The 17,763-nt window shown below is 47.1% G+C and overlaps 1 protein-coding gene across 1 annotated transcript; it reads left to right on the forward strand.

Annotated features, from left to right (window-relative positions):
* The first annotated feature begins 526 nt into the window (after positions 1 to 526).
* On the forward strand, positions 527 to 17,374 carry CUNH1orf167 (chromosome unknown C1orf167 homolog). The gene is made up of 20 exons (XM_062603852.1): positions 527 to 4,901; positions 5,437 to 5,480; positions 6,065 to 6,284; positions 6,461 to 6,633; positions 7,092 to 7,189; positions 7,552 to 7,738; positions 8,169 to 8,350; positions 8,692 to 8,857; positions 9,012 to 9,234; positions 9,750 to 9,931; positions 10,124 to 10,214; positions 10,591 to 10,733; positions 11,237 to 11,442; positions 12,165 to 12,309; positions 13,839 to 14,106; positions 14,650 to 14,758; positions 14,991 to 15,222; positions 15,326 to 15,461; positions 16,164 to 16,274; positions 16,987 to 17,374. Exons 1-20 carry the CDS (start codon positions 3,621 to 3,623, stop codon positions 17,044 to 17,046), a joined length of 4,257 nt encoding a protein of 1,418 aa, XP_062459836.1. The 5' UTR covers positions 527 to 3,620; the 3' UTR covers positions 17,047 to 17,374.
* Positions 17,375 to 17,763: the final 389 nt, after the last annotated feature.

Consider the following 17,763-nt stretch of genomic DNA (forward strand, 5'->3'; position numbering starts at 1 on the left):
GTTCAGGGCGGTGAGCAGGGAGCAGCTCCCCACACGGACCACGGGCGGTGAGGCCCGGCCCCTCCGCGGGCCCTTGGCCTTAGCAGGCCGCGCTCTCCTGAGGCGCTGCCCGCGGTGGTGGTGAGGAGGGGGGGGGAGTTGTGTGTAACCGGTCCCTCCCAGGCGGGTCCCGCCTCGCCTGTGCCGCCCTCAGGACGCGGCTTTAATGAGCCGTGGTTCGAGGAGCGGCTTTCCCGGCACCATCTGCAGCCCCGGTGAGCGGCGGCGTTGCTAATCGCGGCCGATAAGCTGCTTACGGCGACCCAGCTGGAGCGAGCTCGCTGCCGGCCTTGGGGCATTGAAGGGGGGGACAAAGGTGCGGGTAACAAGGAGGTGGGTGTCCTGTCCCCGAGGCTCTGGCGAGGCCCAGCGATCGGAGTGAGTAAGCGGCCGTGAGGAGAGGTGTGAGTGTGCCCATGGAGGGCTGGGAGCCATTGGGAACGCTGAGCAGGGCCTGGGGTCTGTGGGTGATGGACATCCCGCTCCCACCACCGCGTCCCAGTGCAGCAGCTGGTTCCTGGCTGGTACGGGAGCAGTAATTGCCCTCTCTGTGGTGGAGAGAAGACCTCTTACGTGTGAGTGCCTGTTGAGTGGCAATGAGAGGCTCATGCGATGGTTTGGTGTGTAAGGCTGGGCAGTGGGGGAAAAGCCTTGTTTTCTAAGGCAGCTGAAAGGTGTTCTTGTGCCAATCGCCAGTCCCAACTTCCAGTGTGAAATGGCTCTGTAAGGGTGGGGGAAATGAGCATCATCTGTGCAGTGCTTATGTATGTGTTTGTAATGGGTCTGTCGTTGTTACTCTAATGCTAAAACAGCATCCGGCTGAAAGAGCTTGACTTGCTGTTCATGAGCTGTGCTATTCCTTTTGCCTATAACAGCAGAAGTCCCTTGATCAGCTTAATTTTTGTTTGCTTAATTGGGTAAGTTTCAGGTTTTAATGTGTTGCTGTATTGCTGCAAAGTGTATATAGCAAGCATGTGTTCAAATGTTTCAGCTGGAAACATCAAAGCTCATATGAAATCCATTGGTCATGGATGCTGCAAATCTGCGGCTTGCTTGAGTATCTCTTTTGGCCTTGGAAGAAGTTTTAAGAAAGCACTTCATAAGATCTTGTTCCCTTTTGAGTAAGACAAATTACTGCTTAAAAGGGGTTGTACTGAAGTCCTGAATGACAATTTTGGGAAGGCAGACAAAGGTGGTTTTTAAAGGATGTTGTCTCTTCCTGATCTCAATGAGACTGAAATGAGGAATGAGCCAGGTGAAGAACACCAGCTAAAGTAACCACGGCGATGTGTTGAGAACCTGGTACCTGCCCAAACAAACTGCAATGGACAACTGAAAACAATGGCATGAATTATCAAGAAAATAGATTATGTTTAGGTTCTTGAGTATAAAGTAGTCCAGTGCCAGGTTCCAGGTGTTCATGGAGCAAAACAGTACTCATAAACATGATGGTTTCATGTCTTTTTGTAGTTCAAATCCGTTACAATACCCTTTTGTGATGCATTGCTAGTTGGCTATTTCTGGGATGCAAGGAATGCTTCTAGGAAACACCAGTCTACTGTATTTTGTGGTTATACTTCATGCAGTGATAGGCACCCTAAAGAAGGCAACTGCGCTTTGTCTGTTCACTCTGTAGTTGCCAACTTCTACTTGTTTGGAAAAAATAATAGGATCTTTCCATTCATGGTACCCTTGGTGATGTAGGAAAGGCAGTAATGGCAGTTCCCAAGGATAATTGCAACACCGCATGACTATCTCCTGTTGCTTTAGTAATTGAATTTACTCCCCAGTTTGTGGTGATTACTGGAAGAGTTTGCATATAAGGACAAGTGGGCTGTTTGCAATGGATGACTGAGGCTTAGATGCTTTCTTAGAAGAGAATGAGATAAACGTAGTTTGGAAACAGGGTGCATTTTGACAGGAGCCTCTCTGGTATTTGAGTGTGTTTGAAAAAGACAATGGGCATTGATTTCATAGGCTGTGCAGTCTTTCTCTTCAGATTGACTAGGGCTTTTTGAAGATGATAGAGCTGTGTGTGTGTGTTTCACAATACCATTTTCATCCTTTTAAAAGAGAGTGGAAAAGAATGGTGCTTCAAATGACAGTGATTGACAGCTTGCTTTTAAAATTTGAGGGAATGAAAGCATAGTCCCCTTAAATTGCACTTACCTGTTAGCAGCAACTTAAGAATCTGTGCTCAGCTTGAGTGTTATATGTATAATCATCTGCCTTAGTGGCTAGATTGCAAATTAGGTCTCCCATCTATGTTGTAACTCTTCCAGGTTAGGAGACAATGCAGATTCTCTGGATATGTGGACAGAAGAAACTGGCCTGTGTTTGAAGCTTTGCAGGGCTGTAGCATGATACATGAACAAATTTACACTTGTTAAGCAGTTAAATGGAACCTTAAGTCAAGGCACTACCTTTCCTATCAGCCCTGGAGAAAATACAATTATGGAAGAGATGTAAGCAGGATTTCCAATCAATGAAGAGGGTAAGCATTGTACTCCAGCTGGAACCACGTTGCTCTGACTTAGAATCATAGAATAGTTAGGGTTGGAAAGGACCCTGAGATCATCTAGTTCCAACCACCTGCCATGGGGGACTCCTGTAAACACATTTTCTTTTTATACCTGTTCTTGTTTGATGTCACACAGATCTGGTTAGATATAAAGTGTTCTGGAAAAGCAGCTACAGTCTGCCTTGTCTTGGTAGCAAGATAATTCAGCTTTACTAGCAACAAGTTCTTTTTGAGGCTGCAGGCGCATGTGTAATGCTGGAAGTCTTTGTTTTCCAGGTTGTCTGTTGCATACTGTGTCTGTTCCCTTCAGGCATTCCTGCTCTGCTAGACATGATTGTCTGCTGAGAAACAGGAAGACAGTAGGGTCCATAATACTTTCAGGATTAAGGCTGGTGGATTGGAGACAAGAAATTAATAAGGAAAGTACCTAAAGCCTTTGGCAAACTAGGCTAGATGTGATGAGAAATATGCATGCTTCCTTGTTTGTATTTCTTCTTATTTTTCTTCAGAGCAAAGCAACATTCAGAAGAATGTGACTGTTGATCTGTGTATGGGCACCACAGGTTGAATAGACATTTCTCATCACTGGCTTGATGCTGCTGCATTCAGTGTAACCCCCAGCCAGCCAGCAGAACTGCGTACTGTACCTTTGTCAGCTGGGAAGAGAGATCCCAGTCTGAGACAGACTAATCCCTCCTGCCCTTCCTGGCCACTGCAGGACACTCCAGTCAGTTCTCCATTTCCTGCTTCCAGAAGCAGAATAATCCCTGCCCTAGGCTGCAGCAGCACAGCTCTAAGTGTGTGGCACATAGGATTCCCCATCTTGCTTTGTCACTGCTCCCAGCTGTGAATCTTCCTCAGAGACAGTCACACCTTGAGGTTTACAGTTTAGAAGGGAGAAAGAGTGAGAGTATTGACTTACCTCAACAACACCATCAGAAAGAAAGGCAGCTGGCAGCTGCTCCATACACACTGCTCACCATCACTGCTTAGAAGTAGGAACAAGAATAGTGACTATCCAGTGGAAAAACAACAGCCTCAGCCTGCTGCTACTTCTTGTATGGATCCTCTGGACCCTTTACTGGTCAGTGCACATTTATCATCTCGTACTGTAGATTCCCTTCTTAGGCAGGAATTACTGGTGTGTCCTGCCTCAAGGAGCTCAAGTGAAAGTGTGAATGCTTGTTCTAGTTCAGCCCTGACCTTGGGGGAGCTTGAGCTATCTAGTGTGGAGTCTCTTCAGACTCTTTTGCAGTCCTCACAGATTTCTGCTAGCTTGTACTGTGCAGTCCAGAGGCTTAAGCGAGAAAGTGCTTTGATGGGGATATGGGGCTCCCTTCCTCTGGAGCCCAGGTCTTCTCCAGTCAGTGGCAGTTTGTGCTTTGCTCCTGATGATTCAGCTCCCAGTATCCTGAGTGCAGGAGAGCGAGCTGGAGTAAAGAGCAGTGCCACTCAGGCAAGATTGAAATGGGGTGCTCCATTTGCTAAAGACTGGAGCCTTAATGCAGTGACAAGGGACTTCAGTCATGCAGTCCCTGTCTCTGTATTGCACAGATATGAATGCATTGACTCAAACACATGGAGGACCAACATTTCGGGTGACATCCAGCCAGAAACCCTCACTTGTGGGGTGGGCTCTGGAGGGCTAGTGGGTACAGCAGCACAATCCTCCTGCAATTGCTCCCGTCCTTTCAGACGCCAGTCCCAGGCAAAGCCAGCTCTTGAAACTGGTAGTCTTTATGTTCACGCAAAAAGTCATTCCCCTGAAAAGGTTCTTAAAGGAGAAGAGACATCTAATGGGGCATCCCCATGTGCTGTACCTTGGAGGAGAGACCTTCCAGCCAGTATCTATCCAAAGGGTCTGCAGGTGTCACTGGAGACAGATTTGGGGGAGGCTCAGATGAATGTTGATGTAGCTGTGTATGGAACTCCAAGGGAAGTGCATGTGAGAGTCACTCCTGGAGAGTTTAGACCAGTCCAGCAGCTTAGTACTAAATCTGTAGAAGTCACCAACTCCAAACCTCACGTTAAGTCCAGCAAAGAGTCAGGAGAGGTGTGTGACTCTGGATCACAAGCAGCCAGAATGGCTGTGGTGGGCAGCAGCCAGTCCAGCCCTTCCATTACTCAGGTTGAAGAAGGCTTTGGTGGTTATTCTGACGTAGATTGTAGGAATGTGAGCAGAGAAAGAAGGAGAAACAAATACTCTCAGCAAAGGAGCTGGAGGAATTGGGAAGCTGATTCCAATCTCAACCAGTCTGAAGAACGTTCTGTGGAGAGGAGTGCCCAAGAACCACGGTGCTGTGACGAAGGGAGCCAGACACAGGAAGCTGTGTCCAGAGAGGTGAGAGTGGACTTGGTGTGTAGTAGTAGCAACCCTGTTCACAGATACTACTTGTGCTTGTTTCTGCTTCTTGCTAGAGGTGCAGAGTTGAGGTACAACAGTGATGGGATGCTTGTCCTACCCTTTTCTCTGGCACTGAATGGCTGGAATCTCCTCTCTTATGGTCGTACTCCATTTCAACATATGCATCTTTGTCTCACATGCTTCTTCCTAAAGACCAGATTAACTTGGTTGTTCTTGGGAATGTAAACACATGTTTGTATTCCCTAGAGCTAGGTGCAGAAGGAATTAAACTGGTTTTTACTCTGTGTGTAGCTGTGTGGCCCTGAGATTCAGTTTTGTCATGCTTTTCCATGTCTGGAATACTTCACAGAGCAATGGTGGAGCAATGTCAAAAGCATCTGGCATAATACACTACCCTGAGGCAGCACTCTTCTGGTCTCCATCCAAAATGATTTGATGTTGTGGCAACAAACATTCTTCAACAGAGTAGTGTGAATAATCGTGTGAGTTTTTATCTTTTGTCTGTTTGCAGGTCTCAGAGAACAGCTTCTGGTCATTGAAGGTGAATGAGCAAAGGTGAAAAGCCTTTTGTGTTTCTGTGTGAGTGTACTGGTAGTTGACAGGAGAGGAAAACTGCTGAGAAGTAGACAAGGAGCCATGCTTCTGGAATCGTTTGGGTTTAGGACTTAACCTGCGTTATTCTGCCATGGCTGGCTCCGGGTCTGCATTCATTTCTTTTCAAAGGGTTATTATCTAGAGTGGAATATGCTCTAAAAAAATAATCTGTGTTTTAAATTCTACCTTCTAAATTCAACCTTGGTTGCTGCTGATACTTGTATGATGAATGATGAAAAATGATACTTGTATGCTACTGCTCAGTGCAGCAAATTGCAGCATGCTCACTGCATAGTTAGAGAAGATTAAGCACTGGCTATATCCAGGAGATGGGATTCAAATCTGTGACCTGTGTATGTGTGTGAGATTGCTGCCAATTTAGTAACAGCGATATTGTAATCTGGTGTGAGGCAGATGGATTTTCACTCTTTAGAGAGATTGATTTGAAATACCTCTTTCCAGCTTGATGGCTGAACTCTGATTGCCACCTCCTGGTTGTGTTTAACTTTCTGTTAACTGGAGCTCACTTCTCTTTTCTCTTTAAGTTTCCAGCACTTACGTGACAGACAAATGCTAGCTAGGTGTTTCCAAGCCTGGAGAAGACAAGTCCTCTGGAAAAGTGCTGCAGCCAGGCAGCTTTACAGACAGCAATTGCTTCAGAAGGGCCTCGGTGCTTTGCAGAGGGCTGTGCGCCAGAGGAGGATGCAGCTAGAGGAGGCCCAGCAGAGGCATGCCTCAGCTCTGCTAGCTGTCAGCTTCTACAGGGTGAGGACGGGGTTTGGGGCAGTAGAGCGGTGCCATGAGTTTTCTGTTGTGCAGTCGGAGAAGGCAGAAATCCTATTTGGATAGGGAGGAGGAAGGGGGTTACCCTATGTAGAATTCAGTGACATGGACCCTGACACTGCCTGCAGTTTGTTCTAATCATGTGGTTTCTCCTCCAGTGGAAGGAAGCTGTGGCAAAAGAGAGCAAGAAGCAAGCTCCACAGCCTGAGCTGTATTCTACCCATAGTTCATCAGTGGGGGGTTTTGAAGTAGGAAGATTAGCAACTATGACAACCTCAGCTGAGCACCAGCTTACAGAAGGATACTCAAAGACGGCTGAGCAGGCTTGTAGGTAAGCTGAGAGCCTTCTCTTTCTGTTGTCTTGGACAAGTGGCGGTTTACAAACACAGGGAGAAATTTTTCTCCTGTGGTGGCAAACTTATTTCCAGGTCCTTGGATGTACTTGCTGCAGATAAGCACCACAAGAATTAGTAGCTTAGTTTTAAGAACTAAATAATCCTATCACAGGGCTTCCTTGCACTGTGTTTTCTGAGTGTCTGACAGAAAAACTCCTGTACTATTTATTGAGTACATGCATAAATGAGGTTGGAGTGAGGCAATACTACAGTCTTTAGCAAGACATTAGAGGTGTCAAAAGAAAAACCTTTTGCTGTGCCTTCTGATTCCGAAGGCAGAAGAACAAGTCCAGACAAAAAAGAGAGCTACCCAAGGAGAAGGAAGGAGTTGGGTTCTGTTCTGTGAGTGGCTTTTTGGACAGATGGATGTTAAAGCATCTTGTGACCCTTTCAGGGTGGAAGGAAAACTGTGGACACAGCTTCATCGTAGGCAAAGAGGAGATGAGTTCCGCTTGGGAGCTCAGGCAATCAGAGATATGAGACGACTAGCTGGTAAGCACACATTCCATAGCCTTGGAACAGCTTGGAGGTAATCACTGCTTCACCATCTTTCTTGATTTGTGGCTAGTTGTTGCTTTGACCTGACTCAGAGCCTGATCCTGCAAATAGCGGGGCCAGTATCTGTGATGGTGCGGGGGGGACCACTCCCTGTATCATGCACCTTTTGCCTTCTTCCTTGGATCAGTTGAGCTGCTGATGCTGTTGGCTGCAGCAATGTGAGCTCTCTCCCGTAACTGCCCTTTGTCAGACAGCCGGAGTTCAGCCCGGGGATGTGCGCTGTGTGACACTTAAGTTGTTTGAAGTCTTCTAAGTTATCTTTCTTCCTGTCAATCTCTTCCTGTCCTGCAACATAGTAGCTTTGAGACTGTGGCGCCTGCAGAAGGAGCTGCTGAGCAAAGAGGAAGCCAGGCTTTTGGAAGCCCGTGCTCTGCTGGAAAAGAAGCAGCTAAGAAACGTTTTCTGGGTGTGGCGTTCCCGATGCTTGGAAAAGGAACAGATCTCAGCGCTGACAACTCGCATCCAAAGAAACTTGGTCGCCCGGTAAGTTGATGAAGGCTGTTTTTCATGTGAAATGTTTTTCACTGTGAAAGTCCAAGGAATGTCAGAGCCAACCCAGGCAATGTCATGGTATTGTACTGTAAAGTAAAATTCTTTTGCTTCAGGAGCTAATAAAGGTAAAAGTAGGGATAGAAACATGAAAATGAACTACTGTGGCCAGAGACATTATGAGTTGCCCTCCTGTACACTGCCAAAGCTTTTTGGTCTTGACCTCCTGAAAGACTAAACCGAAGAACACCCACTGTGCTGCTGTGCTCTCAGCATGACAGGGGCTTTTTAATGCAAGAAACTAATAGAACCTCAGAAGGTGACAGCTTCTGTCTGTCATTCCTGAACAAACCCAGTCTCAGGAGGAGACGCAGTTTGAACACTTGTTTTATCATGTACTTTTGTTTTTTTCCTTGGTATTCAGGTGCTTCTATGCATGGAAGGAGACTGTGGAGCAGAAGGCACTTCACAGGTGCAACCTGGCCCATCTCAGAGCAGTATCACTGAGGAAATACTTCCAGCAGTGGGTTCAGAGGCTGCAGGTCAGAGAAGGTGATAAGCAGGCAATGGCAAACTTCCTCCTCCTTCGATGGAGGCAGCATTATGGTGAGCAGCTTGAAGTCCTGTGCTGATTCTAAGAGTTAGAGGTGCTTAGGCTCCTTCCTCCTCTTCTTGCATGGTGAAAAACAGATGAAAACAGCCAAATAGTAAAGAGGCTCAGATAATACATGATATTAGCAAACTAGAGTGGGCAGAGGATTAGTTATTCTGGATGTGTCTGGATGTGGAGTGAAGCTACAGGGATATTTGTTGTTCTGCTTTGTAAATGTAGCAGAAAGTCTTAAACCTTGCTGAAAAGAAGCAGCTTGAAGGCTGGGCTGGGTTGAATTTCTCAGGAACACCTTCTGACAAATGTTGTCTCTTGTCACATTCTGTAACTGGTTAAGGACCAGTTATAAGCTCAGTAGCTGACAAGACTGTGACAAAGAGGGATGAAGAGAGATGGTTTCCAGAGAAAACAGGCTACTCTCTTGATGACTTCTGCCAAAAGGTGAAGCTCCAGAGAGTCTATCTGCTGTGGAAAGCAAGGCTGTGCGAGCATCACAGAGCCAAGTGAGTGAAGAACAGCCAGTTCCTGGCACCCTGCCTTCATTAGTAGTGTCCATTTGACTCTCTGGTACCATCTGTCATCCATCATGTCTGTGCTAGTGTCCCTCTCTGGTATCCCTTTTTAGTCACACAGCTGTCTCGGTATGTTCTGTCTCAGTTCTTTCTCTCAGGCTTTGGAGCAGTGTAGACTCCAAAAAGCTCTGAAATTGTGGCACCAAAAGTGTCACATACTGAAGACGATTGAACAAAGTCCTAAGCACTCTCACATGACTCTCTATGAAGAACCTCTTGCTGTGCTGTGTTCTGAGGACCTCTCAACATCATCTGGCTTTGACAGCAGTGCTTCAGCTACTCTGGCCTCTCAAAGCTCGCTGGAAAAGGTGAGGAGGTCTGAGGATTTTAGGGGGGGGGAATTTCTGCTTCAACATGATGTTGTCATCAGCAAACTGTGCTTAGTATTTAGGCCTGAAGAGCACTGAGCCTGGGGTCCTCGAGTTTTAAGGCAATCAAATTGTAAAGTCACTTCTGCCTGTGGCCTTCCTTGTTTAGTCCACATTTAGTGATGTGGGGAGGCACTGAGCTAGTGAGGTTCTCCTGTGCACTTGCTGCTGTTTGTAGCTGCAAGGTGAAAGGGGTGAGGCACAAAGAGCCTCGTCACTTGAGAAAGGACGTATGCCCATTTCTCCTTTTCTCAGTATAGAAATAACTTTCCCATCACTTACATGTTTGCACCCCAGAGCTGTACTTGCTAGCCTGCAGTTCCTTTGGATGCATCCTGGATTTCGCTGAATCTTTGCCAAAAAGAGTAGTAAATGGCATGGCCATAATTAATAACGGAGTGATTCCACTGCGAGGACACTTACCTCACAGCATGTTCTTCCCTCCATACCTGCAGGAATACAGCTATAGTGACAGCAGCCAGCAGGGCTTCTCCTCTGTTCTGACTGTTGAGGATGTCACACACATACCCTATTACAGTTCTTTCCTGCAACCACACCAGTGTGCAGAGCTGCCAGCTGAACTGGGTGGGGAGCTGTGCTTGCAGGCCGCCTTTCCTCCATGGAGTACTGGATCTGGGTGAGTTGGAGATCCTTAGAACTAACTAACTAGAGTTGGAGATTAGTTGGGATGCTGGTAGCAGAGGTCCCTTGTTTGGTCTGATTGAATTCTTTCCTTTTGGATAGTACCTCATGTCACCTTACACCGTCCTTTTGGATGCTTTATCCTCTTCTTTCTTTCCCTCTTCCCCTGTCTCTTGTCTTGCGGAAGAAATTGGTTTGCAGGAGGTCAGTTCCAGTCTTTGGCACTGCAGAGTCCAGATAATAACGTCCAGCTTCAAAACAGTCCTACATGGGAAGAGGTGAGGCTGAAAAGTGGTGTGGTGCATGTGAATGTACAGGTGTTTTCTGCATAGCCCAATTTAGCGAAGAGCCTTTGGGTTTCAGTATCAGCATATGGAAGGTCTCACTGCTGTTCTGTATTTGTTCTTCTCTCTCAGACAGAAGGTTTGGGAGATTGAGGCATTTCTCAGGGTAGCTCTTCCTTACCATTTTCCAGCTGAGCTGGGGATCTGCCAGGTGTCAAGGATTTAAAAGGGGTGTGTTAGACACTCATGTTAGCAATGGGGAGTTAGGCAATCATAGAAGTCACAGCCACAAGGGGAAGGGGCTGAGCTGCATGGAATAACTGTATTACACCAGCAGTTCAAGGCCTTTTTGTACTTTTCTGCATTACAGGACTGCAGTTCTGACAAGGAGGTGAAGAGTTGCTGTCACCAAGCAGAGAGGTGGTTCCTGCAGAGGTACTTCATTGTCTGGTCAGCTCGGACTCAGCAACTTGTGAAGGCTCAGCAGCACTGCAGGCTCACTCAGGTGTCTCGGTAGGTATTGTGCTTTCCAGGAGTTGCCTAAAATTGTCTGTTTTGAGAGCTCTACATTTGCTTTTAAGAAAATTCTTCCTCTAGCTATCTTCTTCTGTCTTCAGGGAGGGTTTTGCAGCCCATTATTGTGGTTTTTCCTGCTTCAAAATTACTATATCTGAACAGTCATTTCTGGTTTGATGGGATGCCTCATGAATTAGAGCAAGCCCAGCACTGCTGATAAAAAGCCCTTGTAACTTTCTATCCACTGAACTGACCTTGCTCTATACTCATGTAGCGGTTGAAGAGCACAACAGGCTTGGCACAGCCAGGACAGAACACCTTACTCCCAACAGCTTGCCCTGTTCATTGTTTCCCCTCACATTCAATGGGGAAAGGATGTTATTAGATCAGATATATTTCCTAAACGGCCTCATGTGTCTTTATGGTTAAAATTTCATTTACAAGGCTGTGAATCTGTGAGCTATTCCTACATTTGATGCATTGACCTTTGTCTTTCTCAGAGCCTTTCTCAGCTGGCACCACTGGACCGTGGAAAATAGGAACCGAAAAGCAGCAGCTCTAAAACATGAAGTTCATTGCTGCCAGGTGGCTTTCAGCCTCTGGAAGAAGAGGCTGGTCCAGAAAGTGGAGGCTGACCGGAGATTCAGGTGTCACATTCGCCAGATGACTGCTGATGCTCTGTGGCGTTGGCGTTCCTGCTGGCAAAGTGAGTTAACCAGCGGCACTTGTGTCTGTAAGAGAGGAATGCTGTGGGAATGGTTGGGATGGAGAAAGTCCTATTTCCAGTTGTAACTCTGCACTACTCCTCTGGAGTGACAATACTAGTCCAGGGGTCAGTGCCTGTGTCACTGCCTTCCTGTGGTTATAAGCAGGACATGTGTCCTGCTGGTTTGCACTGCTTTATGCTAGGGAAGATGCTCCTTTGGCAGCTGATTGGAAAAGGGGTGGATTTTGCTTTACCTGCAGTACCAAAGGAGTGTTCAAGCAGTGCATTTTAGCAGCTGGGGCATTAAATGGAGTTCATGCAGCATTCTAAGCCTGAACATGTCTCCTCAGACCCAACAGTTGGGCTTTGTTTCAATGGGAGCTGGGTCTGTCTTTTGAGGCTGCTTAACAGTCCTAATCCTGTCCCTTAAGAGGTTCCTTGTACTTTCAGTGCTGACACTGTAAGTACTTATACGCAGGGAAGGGACACTCCCAGTTTTTGATGGAAAATTGCCTTGCCGGTGAGAGTGGAAGTGATTTGTGATCCCTTGCTTGGAGAAGGACAGGGAAAAAAAAAGAAGGTCTGACTGCATTGCAGAGAAAAACCCTATAAATTGAAAAGTCTTTTCAAAGAGAAAAGTCTGGTTCCATTTGGTGTTTGCTCTTTGTGCTGAAAAGAAAACCACTGGGCTCAGCTCAGCAAGCTCGTGTGTTCTCTCACAGGGAAGCGTGCTGTGAGAGAGCTGCAGCAGCAATGGGCTCAGCACAGCTGTCAGGAGAAGAAGAGGTTGGTCCTGCAGACATGGTATTGCCAAATGAGGAAACAGAAATATGCTGCTTTGTTTTGGGAACATCTTCTCCTACACAGGTTTGTTTCCAGCCCTTAAAGCATTACTGAGGGAAGCTTTTGAGAGAACAGCTGTTTATATAGCAGAGAATCCAGTGTATTCAAACTAGAGCTTGGGTTAGTTAGGTGAAGCTGTTGTATATTTTGGAGGCTTATGTTATGGTGCAGATGCTCAAAACACAAGAATTCAATCTGAAGAGCAAGGTGTCTGCTGCCCATCATTAAGAACATCTCTCTTAGCTGTTGTTCAGTAGCTCTCTCATTGAAACATGTTTTGTGTGTGGTTTATGTTGTGTGAGGCTACTTTCTGCCTGAAACACAGTGAAGTGTCCAGCTGCAGTGGACCAGGAATTGTTGAGGTGGTTCTCTTTGAGGTAATTCAGGAAGATAAGAACAAATAAGATTCTTTATGCCAAGGATTAATTTAAGGCATGAGAAGTGCAGGTTTAGCCCTAGCAAATTGCCTTTTGAATTGCAGGTTTAGGAAAGAGGAAAGAGCAACTAAAATCCCAGTAAAACCTTAGTGGCTGTGATACTGAGACTCTGCACTCACCCCACCCAACTGCATTTTCTTCTGCAAATCAATCTGTGAGGTGGCACCCTGGTGGGAATTGTGTTTGAGAGAAGTCCTTAATGTCCCTCCTTCCTGTAGAGTGTCTCCACTATTAATCTTCCTCCTTTGATGAGAGAGTGCTTCTAATTTCTCACCTGGATATGGTACAGCCTGAGCCCTGTCTCTTCTGAGGGGGGCATTTTTCATGCTAGGATAGCCTGCAATAGATTCTCTTGATCTTCAGCAAAGCTCTGCCAGGCAGAGGATATTTACACCTCTGCCCTATGGTGCAGTGGGATGATTTGCATAATGAAAGTCCAAGTGGAACAAGGAACCAAAAGGATAAGCCAGGAGTTTAAAGCAGATTTGCTTCTGGGGTTTCAGAGGAAGACTGCATCAGCCTCCAAGATATAGAGAGATTATTGTGGGTGCAGATTTACAGTGCAGTTAATAGTAACTCCTGTAGACACTGGTATTTTCGGAATAAAATTGTCTCCATACAGATTCTGGTTGTACATCTCATGTATGCAGGTTTGTGACAGCCAATAAAACCATAAAATCTGAATCTTGATAACAAGTTTCCGTGCCAGGTTCTGCATTTAAGACTCAAGGAGTCTGTTGGGTTCCATGCTAAAGGAGATTTTAGCTGTTTTATTCTCATCCCATAAGAAAAAAGCCTTCCTCAGGCATCATCCCAAAGGTCAGCTGCTGGCACAGGTTCAAATGAAAGACCAATCTAATTCCTTTCTTTCTTTCTTCTTCTGAGGCACTGGGAAAAATAAGTAACATGGAGAAAGATATATAAATATTGATTGCAGAAGGAGTAATAGGAACAGACTTTTTCTTGTTGAATGCTCTTTTGCTTGCTTTGACCACTTACATATGACACTGCAGGGTTGGGAGAGAAAGTAGAATTTGGTCTAGAGGCTGTTTAGTGCTGATATGGAAATATGACTTCAGGCATCTGACACTTTCCTGTGCTTGTATTGCTTTTCAGATGCTTGGTCGCCTGGGCCCATGTCACTGCTTGTAGACTGAGGCAGCACGAAGCCCTCTCTTGTTTTAGAAGGGTCAGAGAGCACCGTGTTCTGGCTGTCAGCTTTACTGAGTGGAGGGTGAAATTCTTGAGAGCTGAACAGCGGGTACTGGGACAGAGAAAGCACAAGTGGCAGGAAGCCTCTCAGGGCAAAGCCTGTCACCGCTGGCGACTGGCCTCAAGAGGACGGCAAGCTCTGCACCTAGGATCTGTGGCTACAGTAAAACAAGTAAGAAAAGATGAAGGTCCCTATGAGACAGTTGTTCTTACTGCCTGTTCTTTCAGTGAGTCAGTAGGCACTGCGATAGAGTGACGAGGTTGACCTGTGGTGACTGCTTAGACCCTGCCTTGAAATTCTTTACAGACTGTGCAAGCAACTTCATCACCATAATCTGGCACTGATTGCAGCCACCATCTGGAGCACAGCAATAAGGGATGGGGACATTTTGACCACAGAGACAAGAACACTCCTTCCTCTCTGCTCAAAGATAAGATGGGATAATCACTATCCCTGCAGAGCAGAGCGAGCTGTCAGAGTTGCAGCTTCTTTCAAAGGGCTCACAGCTAGCAAACCACAAAGAGGTCGATTGATTTGGAAGGGCTGAGTCATTCCTGCTGGGATCTCATCTGTGCAGTTTCCAGCCTGGGGTCTAGCACATTAAATGACCTGCAGGGTTATGAACATAAGTGTATCTCTAATGTTAGTTTGCATGTGTGCTGTCTGTGTGCATTGTGTTAGCCTTGGCTGCAGCTCTGTTCTTTCTGTTTGCAGGCCTGCAACTACTGGACAAAAGCAGCAGCCTTTTCCCAGTGCTCACGGCAGTGCAGTACCCTGATAGGTGCTAGGAAGAGCAGGAAGATGTCTCTGTCTTTGTCCATGAGTAAGAAGATGCCCCCTCTTCTCTTTCTTTCATGAGGCCATGTGGGGAGTGTGAGTGAGGAGGGGAATGTTTGCCAGCCAGATTACTGGGATTGCTCTGTGGAGGAGGTGCTCACGGACTGTGGATGGCTCCTGTGTTCAGGAGCCAAAGGATCAAAGGCTGATGGTAGCTCTGATCTCTTCCTCTCTGTCTCTGAGGTTAGCTCCTCTGTGATTCCTCTTTTCTTTCCTAGAAAGCAGAAGAGACAGGGAAGAAGGTTCAGCACCTGCTGCCCCTCTTGGGCTTTTTCCCAGTGCCATTCACCGCTGGCTGGTGATGTACAGGAACCAAAACAGATCTGAAAGGCTGCTGCTCCCTCACCTGGTAGAGAGACCTGGTGTGGTAGGACCCTCTCCTACGCTTGCAAGGATCCAGGAGAACAAAGCAGAGGTGGACTTGGAGAAGTGGGATGAAAAGTGGCTTGGGTAGGTGAAGGCTCTAGGCTCCCTCTTCTTGCTGCCATCAGGGAAGGACTCCCTCTGTAGGGCAGTTGGGCTCATGAAGCTTATTTTCCCCTTGTGCCTATAGGAGGAAGTATCTGAGGAGGTGGCATCACACAGTGGTGCTTCGCCGGTGGCAGCACAACAGGAGACTGCTTTGTCTGGCAAGGGGATGGCACCAGTGGAAAGAAGCCAGCAGGGTGGTGATGTTGGCTCAAGTATTGGTGAGTGGTTCTGCTACCAGGGTGGCAGTGATGGGTGTTACTGGGCAAGCCTGTGCTGCCAGCAGCCTCGCATACATCCTGCGAGGTGAGACGTGGGGATTTAGCAAGCACCAGTGAATACCAGAAATCCTGTGGCTACCTTTTCTGTCTTTCTCTTTGAAATGCCAGCATGGCAGACTGGCATAGCCACGTACTGTGCTCTGCCTCATCTTACAGATGGGAAACTGAGACAGGATGATTTATATAGATTGTCTGTAGCCTGTGCAACAAGTTCACAGCAAGTAGTATAATCTGTATTCTCATCTGTGTTCCTGATACATTCCTCCAGTGTCCACAGCCTACTGAGGGCTGTCATTTGGCTTCCCCTTCTTCTCAGGCCCATGCCATCTATGAAACAGGTCCATGTTCTGGCTGGGAATTAGCTGTGTGGGATGTGCTTTGTCCAACCCATGGGACAAGATGATGCACATACAGCAAGCACTGGTGGGGCATTGTCCTCTCCCCAGGGTACTGGGACTTAATAGCCACAATACTTGCGGGAGGCAGTAGTTCAGCAAGAGCTTTGTTTGTAGTCAGCTTTGTTCCTCACCAATGCAAAGTCATGCAAGAGGGATCTGGGAAAGCAACTGGAAGCAAGGTAGGACCAGAAGGGTGTGAGGAAGTTTGCCTGCAGTTAATCTGTGCACTGCCTCTTCCTGGCAGGATGAGCAGCGGCTGATAGAAAAGGCCTGGAGAGTGTGGAGACGACGACATCTGCAAAGCTGTGTGGTGCAGAACTTCCTGGAGGAGGAAGCCAGGAGCCTCCTATCTCAGGTAAGCATTTATGACTACTTTAATTCTGTGGACCTCAGTGGACAAAAAGACACCCCAAAGAGACAACTGGTGTTCCCTCTATCTCAGTGCACTAAGCACTTGCTTAGGGGGAAGTTGAGTACATCAAGGACTGGGACTTGCCTGCAACAAAGGGAAATAGCTTCCAGCTTTATGTGAGTTCATCTTTGGGTGTTTTTCAAAGCTTTGTGTCAGCAGTCAATCTCCCTTATGTGTGCCCCTTTCCTCACTGTTATCAGAGATGTTAATCCAATAATCCCCTGCCTCTCAAGAGCCCACTCAGGGAAGAGACAGATTCGCCGTGGTGCAGGAGAACTGTGCTGACTTGCACCCAGGGGCAGGCAAATTGCTATGAATTTGAGTGAGGAGTCAAAGCCTTAGAGCTCAAAAACCCAGTTTGCCCCTCTGCCTGCCTCCCAAAGATCCATGCAGGATTAGGCTCTCTTTTAACAAGATGAGAGCAGACACTGAAATTAAAGGGCAGAGAGGGCATTGGTCTTCCTTTTCTCACAGTGATGTGTGCTCTGCACTTCACTTACTGGTTACAGGAACATAGGGGAGACAGGGGAAGGCTCTGAGTGAATGGTGAGGCAGTTGGCACAGCCACTGCTAGAGGAAAAGGTACAGGTACTGTGAGGGTGGCTGCAATCCTTCAAGGGTAACCTTGGCATTTGATTTGTCCACTTTATTTAAGGCCTTTGGAAGGTGGCGCCAGCTAACAGCATTCCAGCTTCAGGACAAAGGAGGCTGCTGAATGGTGGGGCCTGCCTGCAGCTGCTGCTCACTTGAGGAGGACACGTGGAGGATACAGCTGGCTGTCACAACAAAGAGCTGCTCCTGCACAAGCAAGAAGCCAATGCTCTGTTCACGGGGCACAAGCAGCGCTGCAGGTCAGAAGCATGATAGCCAAAGGACAACCAGGAAGAGATGGTACCTCTGAAAGTTCCTCTTTAAAGGACTTAATATCCTTCCTCCCTAGAGGCACAAATGGAGAAGTTATTCCCCTTTGTTGTGAGGCTGCATTCCCTTCTCCTCTGGACCCTGATTTTGCTGGAGTTGATTAAAGGTCAAAAACCACCTTACAGGCTCTCCCTTTACTCCACGTTGGTTTTGCTGGACAGCAGTTTAGTGTCATGCAGGGCAGTAAGCAAATACATCAATCTCTAAGCGATGAGCAGGATTCTGCCTGTGCAAATGCTACATCCTGTTGATTTCAAAGCCTGGATTGTCCCTGGTAGGTGCAAACTCAGGTCTTTATTTTTAGATTTGACTCTTCCCCTGGGGGGGATTCCCACATGGCTCCCACCTCCTCCCCCTGTCTGGGTCCATCAGCTCTTCATTAAGCCTTTCAGTGGGTGGCCAGCCTCTTGACTGCTTCCTGCTGGTTCCTTTCTGTGCTGAATAGGCTGGGGATGAAGAAACCTGCTGGGAACAGCTGAGCACCAAAAGCTTTGCTGAGGCAAGACAGGCG

Source organism: Pezoporus occidentalis, unplaced genomic scaffold, assembly GCF_034315485.1.
Source record: "Pezoporus occidentalis ecotype Australia unplaced genomic scaffold, CSIRO_AGI_Poc_V1 ctg119, whole genome shotgun sequence".
Lineage (NCBI taxonomy): Eukaryota > Metazoa > Chordata > Aves > Psittaciformes > Psittacidae > Pezoporus > Pezoporus occidentalis.

Excerpts from the sequence above, each read along its gene's own strand:
- CUNH1orf167 (XM_062603852.1), top strand. The coding sequence starts at position 3,621 with ATGGATCCTCTGGACCCTTTACTGGTCAGTGCACATTTATCATCTCGT. Across the intron at positions 6,634-7,091 it reads ACGGCTGAGCAGGCTTGTAG|GGTGGAAGGAAAACTGTGGA; the intron begins GTAAGCTGAGAG and ends TGACCCTTTCAG. Across the intron at positions 14,759-14,990 it reads GTCTCTGTCTTTGTCCATGA|AAAGCAGAAGAGACAGGGAA; the intron begins GTAAGAAGATGC and ends TTTCTTTCCTAG.